The following is a 6,000-nucleotide window of genomic DNA, read 5'->3' on the forward strand; positions in this document are numbered from 1 at the left end:
AGTGGTTACAAGGATATTCCCTGTCAAGTTAGTTACTCAGTGGTAGGAAAATATCCTCCAACGATCTCGATAATGCAAGCATGCTGATGAGGTCTTCTAGAATAGACCTGAGCTATGATGGGCCTGTAAGTGATCTGGGCCAGTGGGGCAACTTGGCTAGTATGTGAGTCGTTCTCAGGCTGGGCCCTAACAGTTTGACATTCTTGCTCCATTCCAAAATGTGGTGACTAGTTGGTTGGAGTTATCTGCTGAAAGTGGAGGTCATAGTTTCCCAGTTTACTTACCAAAAGGAAGGGAAAATGAGGAAAGGAAAGATAAAGAAGAAAGACCCGATCTGTTGGATGAACTGAGACTGCTAACCTATAAGGTTACTATGAACAGTTCTGCCGTATGGAAAATAGCTTACAGTCTGTTTTTCCTCTTCCTAGTTACATTGTCAATATCATATACCTTCAGGGCGTTTCTTTTATCCTTTTCCTATCTTCCCCCCTTTTCCTTTTTCTTTTCTGGATGGGGACTTTACTCTTTGAGCCTTTAATTCCCATGAAGGGATATCCTATATTCTTGTTTCCTTGTCCAACTTACCATTCAGCTAAAGATTGATATTGGGTAAGGGAATTCCAACATCACCAGTAATGATTACTTTATGAGCATGACACACAAAAGAGGCTAAACTAATTTGATTACTTTAGGGAAAGAGCCAATATGACCCTATAGTTTCAATATGCTAATAAAGTCATCGGTAAATTAAGGGTTTTTTTTTTTATTTTAATTTCCAGATAGGTAAAAGAGGGTTGATATTCATTCTCCATGTTGAGGTACAATCTACAATGTTGAAAGTTAAGAATTTATCCATATTGTCTAATATAGGAACATATTTTTCTATTTCCTATTTTATTCCTATTGTAGGTATAATAATCAAAGGCATTCGTGCTGCTAACCCATCTTGTAATTGGATATGGCCTATGCAAATTTTATAGTGATATACCTATTCTCATCCTCTAATTGATCAACCTTAGTGACACTTACTTTGATTTACAGAACATCCAGACATTATATAAATCAATGTTTAGAGAACTGGACCGGGCATAGAACCGGAGAAGGGAGAGGTTCATGGGTCAGGTTCGACCGGGGTCAAACCGAAGGTTGAACCATGATAATGTGGCACATAGATATATATACTACGGGTCACATAAATACTAATATATGATATATTTTACAACTTTTAATGTACTTAAATATGGTGGATGGATGGTAAGCTTCTTAATTTAAAAAATATGACTAGTGTTCAAGACTTTTAACTTGCAGTTTCTTTAAAATACGTGCATAATAATGTAATGTGTACAACAAATAGTCATTAATTAGCATAAGTAAAGAGGTAGATTAGTGGTGATTAAGTAATCTATGAAAATAAGAGGTCTTTGGTTCAAATCTTGTTAACAACACTTTAAAATTTCACTTATGTATGGCCTGGGTGGTTTCATGAAACCGAGACCAGTTAACCGGTTTTCCAGTTAAACCGGCTAGTCAGCCGGTTTTCAGCGGGTTTTGAGCAAGTCCAGTTTTTGGGGTGTGACCAAACTGATCAGGGCCCCGAGTCGTGGTTCAAATGGTTCAACCGGATAGTTCGGTCCAGTTTTCTAAACATTGATCTAAATTACTTGAATTCGTTGAGTTTTTCTTAATAAACCATGGTAGAAAATTACAAAACAAGAAATTTATGCATATAATAGCCAAAAAACATAAAGAAAGAAAAAGTATAAAGATAGGCTTGTAAAAAAAGAAGAAAAGAAAATGACATGAATAGTAATATGAATAGACAAAGGGGAATTTAGGTTTTGAAATAGCTCACTTGTAAAATTGTTCCATGATTGCATTTCTTCAATGGAAATGAAACAAGAACAGAAGCTCTTGAGCTTAGGTAGTTTGTTAGATTGATAACGACCTCTCCCAGAATACTAGATCTTGATGAACCCTAGAATAAACATATTATTTAGAACTGCAAAGATTAGTAATCTTGAAAAGTAAATATTCAATGAAAACAGAAATGTTCTAGCCAATAGATTTGACCAAATATAAGTAACAATGATTAAAATTTAACAACCAATGAACAAGCATCAGACCATGGAAACAATAAGCTTAAAGAGACACTCTTCAAGCTCCTTTGAAGCATCATCTTGTGAAACCCATATAGATTCTGTCAGAGTTTCAGTCCATTGACAAGTTCCATTCCTTACTACTGCCTTACTCGTCTTGGCAGTTGTTCTTCCAGTTTCCAAAGAAACTAAAGATACCAAAATCTTGTCCCATCCTTTCGGTACCTGCATTCATATAATTATAGTCAACAAAACAATTCAACTATCAAATCCTTCATGGACCTAAGACTGCATGAAATATTGACCACACAGATGTTATGATCCATAAGAAAGATAATTTAAAGCCTAAGAGAAATTTTGATTAAACTAGGTTTGTTGTATTAATCCCGTAATTATCATTTCCTTCAGCAGCTTACAAATTTTCTCCACAAGAGTCTGTTTATTAATGTTAATTACTGTTGAATTAAGGGAATGCTCTTTCAGATTACCACTTTTCCTCACGAATAAGCATAAGAGGAATCAACAAATAAGCATAAGATGGGTCTTACAGAGAAATTAATATATTTCCAGTTCAGAGAGCATATTTTGTGTTTCTCATAGGAACTTTTCAACTGAACCTGAGAGCATACAGTTACAGTTTCCATATCCTACTAAATATAAACTGCTGGAATTGCCCTAATCAGCCTACTTTTACTTATCTAAAGCAATGTTCAATTTTCATGTTCTATCAAAGCTGTAAATTGTTGGAGCACGAATACCGGATCATAGAAATTTGTAAAAGTGTTTTTTTTTCATGTAACTGGGCTACAGAATGGTTGGTATCCCATCCCACGAGCCTCAGGGTGGGTTTCAATCCCATGTCTCCAGTACAACCAGCAATAAACCACACTGTAAAATGTTATAAAGTTGATTCTGATGGGCGTAAAAAATCAAAAGTAATTAAATTATTACCTGATAGAGGAATTTCATGGAGAAACAGATTTAAAATTCTCTGTCTTGCATATTCCTTGTGAACAAGGTTAGCAGATTGATTAGACAACTAACATTAATTTTGGCAGTTTGGAGACAAATAAGGAATTTTTTTCTAAATTTAAGTTCCACCATTCTTGTACTTTATCCTTCCAATATGCAACCATGTTGATTTCTCAAAACTCCATGAGTCGGATACCTTATTTGCATGTCTGGTTTAAAAACTTGTTTATTGTGTCTCATTCATGTTATATAGTTTGCATTGCAATTTAATTTCACTTTACACCGATTTTTTAGTTGGCATGTGAGCTTCTGTTCTACAGTTCTAGCATCTACTAATAAGTATTACCTACTACCTAGAGAGTTGTAGGGTAATGAGCACTTGATTAGCATCTTATTTGAATGGGACAGTAAAGGTTTCAACCTTACGAGTTTCTTTCTTTGCAATTTATGAAGCTAAAGTCCTTTATCTTTCCGGAAAGGGGGGGTAATGGGAATCTAAATAGTTCAGTATGGGTGGGATAATTAATTTCTACACAACTCTTTGAAGCTCAAGCAGGGAAACCACCTGCAAGCTGCAACTTTTGTTGGGTGTTAATCTGAGATTAGTATGCTTTTCACAGTAAATTGCACCATTTAATTCTCAAAACCGCAATTTCCTTATTGCTTCATTTCTTTATTTTCCTTTTCCCCATTCGTTCTGGGGTTCTCATTCTTCAATTGGTAATTTTATGCGTTTTAAGCATTCATGAGAAATTGGGTATTTGCTCAAATGCTGTCTATAATTCCGAACATTATCCAAAAAAAAAAATCTACTGACGAAATAAAAAAAGAAGTAGCGTATTTGAATGAAACAAGAAAGTTTTCAACAAGTAAACAAAAATAACGAAGAACGCGTACAGAGAAACGATCTGAAATCGGAGATGCTAAGACAAAGAAGAAAAGAAATCGCGGAAGCTGTTGACGACATGTGAAATATAGAAAGTTAGAAGAAAAGCCAAATCAAAACGAAATCTCCCACTAAAAACCTCAGTCACACAATTGCAGATCGCTAGAAACAGAGACGATGAAATTCCATAAAAGAACACCGAGGATCAGACAGAGAAGCAGAAGGAGATACCTGAAGTGCCTGAAAACTAGAAAGCCTGAAATCAACCTTCTCCCCAGGTTTGAGTGACTTGTGCCTATGCAGCTTGAACATGCTTCTCTTTCTCCTCAGATTCTACAAAATTTCAGTCCAGAAAAAGAGCAATAGCATTACTACCACCTTGTCCTCAAGAGTCCGGACTCATTGACTCATTGCTTAAGTTATTGATTTATGTCTGTATATCTGTTTCCGTTTCTAGCTTACTTAATTCTAATAAAAATCTCGAGTTTTTCTTGGCGTTTTTCACAGAGAGAGAGAGAGAGAGAGAGAGAGAGAGGATCTTCGGTGGAAGGAAGGAACGAAGAAATAGTTTGTAACGCAGCAGCAGTGGAAGCGTATGGCCCAGTTATAGTAGTTGGAAGGCAATTAATGGGCAAACGCGGCCGGTTTCATCATGCTCCTGCTTCCCTGTTTCCTCCTTTTTTTTTTCTTCTTTTTTTGGTTTGTCGTTATTTTCGTTATTTTTTATTTGATTATAAATACCCCCTGTACTATAGGGTCATTTCTGACATAGAACCCCTCTTACCTTTCACTTTGTCACAAATACCCCTAATTCGTTAGTTAACTTAAAATCTGTTTAAAATTTTTTTAATTCCCAAATTACCCTTATTTATTTATTTGATTGATTTATGATTTAATTATGTTTTTAAATATATTATTAAAGTTCTCTCAATTACTATAGATATTATAATAAGAAAATGCATTTATACTAATTGTTTCACATGTGACAAAGATAAGACTGAGCGTTGGTTTGTTTGTATTGTTTTTAGGGTTTCTCGCATACAAGGGCAATTTTTTGCCCTAAATATCAATAAAAGATAATAATTTTATAAAATAATAAAAATAGGATAACTTTTTATGAAAAATATTAAGGAAGGGCAATGATACTGTTCATCGCCTTCCTCTTCCTTTGCCTGTGTGATTGTTTTTAATCGGTGATGTTCCACGGAAGCTTCTCAACAATATTAATCCAGACACCACAGTTAAAGAGTCTAGCCAATCATTCCATTTCTCCTCCTCTTTGTTTCTCTACTTCCCATCTTTCTGCTCCTGGCTCTCTCCTTCTCTCAAGACTGAAGACTGAAGCACCATGTTCTATCTCAAAACCATAATTAAAGTGCTGCTGCTGCCTCTTCTCTTAACCCTCTCAACCCTTTTACTAATACTACTCTCCTCAGTAAATCTGATCAAAAAGGAACCGAAGTCCATCAAAATCCCACCATTGCACCTTCACAAACATCTTCAGATCGCCCATTCGGATGCCAGTCCGCTACAGTCCAGCACACAGTCAATGAAGTCAGAACATCTGCTTCTAACTGCACTGGCATCCGAATGAAGCGCAGAACACTCGACCCGCTTCAAGAGATGGCTCTGGATGACTGTCTCGAGCTTTTAGACGAGACTGTTGCTGATCTTAAAAGCGCTCTGTCCGGTCTGTCACCGAAAAACTCACCTTCGAGGCACTATAATAACTTGGGAACTCTGTTAAGTGCTGCAATGACGAATCAATACACCTGTCTTGATGGATTCGCTCACAGTAAGGGCAACGTAAGAGGAGATCAAGCAAGGCTTGTACAACACAAGCCACTCGGTCAGTAATTCTCTCGCCATGCTTAAGAAGATCACAAAGTCGAACAGAAGCTCCAAGGCTGAGGTGTTCCCAGAGTATGGCAGAATGGTGGTGGGTTCCCGAGATGGGTGTCGCCCAGAGATAGAAAGCTTCTGCAAGCATCATCCAACACGACGAAGTTTGATTTGGTGGTGGCTTGCTCTTCTTGGAACCGATGA

The 6,000-nt window shown here is 36.6% G+C and overlaps 1 protein-coding gene across 1 annotated transcript in view; it reads right to left on the reverse strand.

Annotated features, from left to right (window-relative positions):
* Positions 1-4,576, reverse strand: part of LOC148870977 (uncharacterized) — a 38,429-nt gene extending 33,853 nt beyond the window's left edge. Inside the window, exons 1-3 of the mRNA XM_088971057.1 lie at positions 4,186-4,576; positions 2,124-2,321; positions 1,853-1,975 (exon numbers count right to left, since the gene is read on the reverse strand). Coding sequence (XP_088827183.1) covers positions 1,853-1,975; positions 2,124-2,321; positions 4,186-4,266 — 402 coding nt within the window. The 5' untranslated portion in view covers positions 4,267-4,576. The remainder of the gene's footprint in view (positions 1-1,852; positions 1,976-2,123; positions 2,322-4,185) is intronic.
* Positions 4,577-6,000: the final 1,424 nt, after the last annotated feature.

Source organism: Nelumbo lutea, chromosome 2, assembly GCF_056320005.1.
Source record: "Nelumbo lutea isolate HS-2025 chromosome 2, American lotus-T2T, whole genome shotgun sequence".
Lineage (NCBI taxonomy): Eukaryota > Viridiplantae > Streptophyta > Magnoliopsida > Proteales > Nelumbonaceae > Nelumbo > Nelumbo lutea.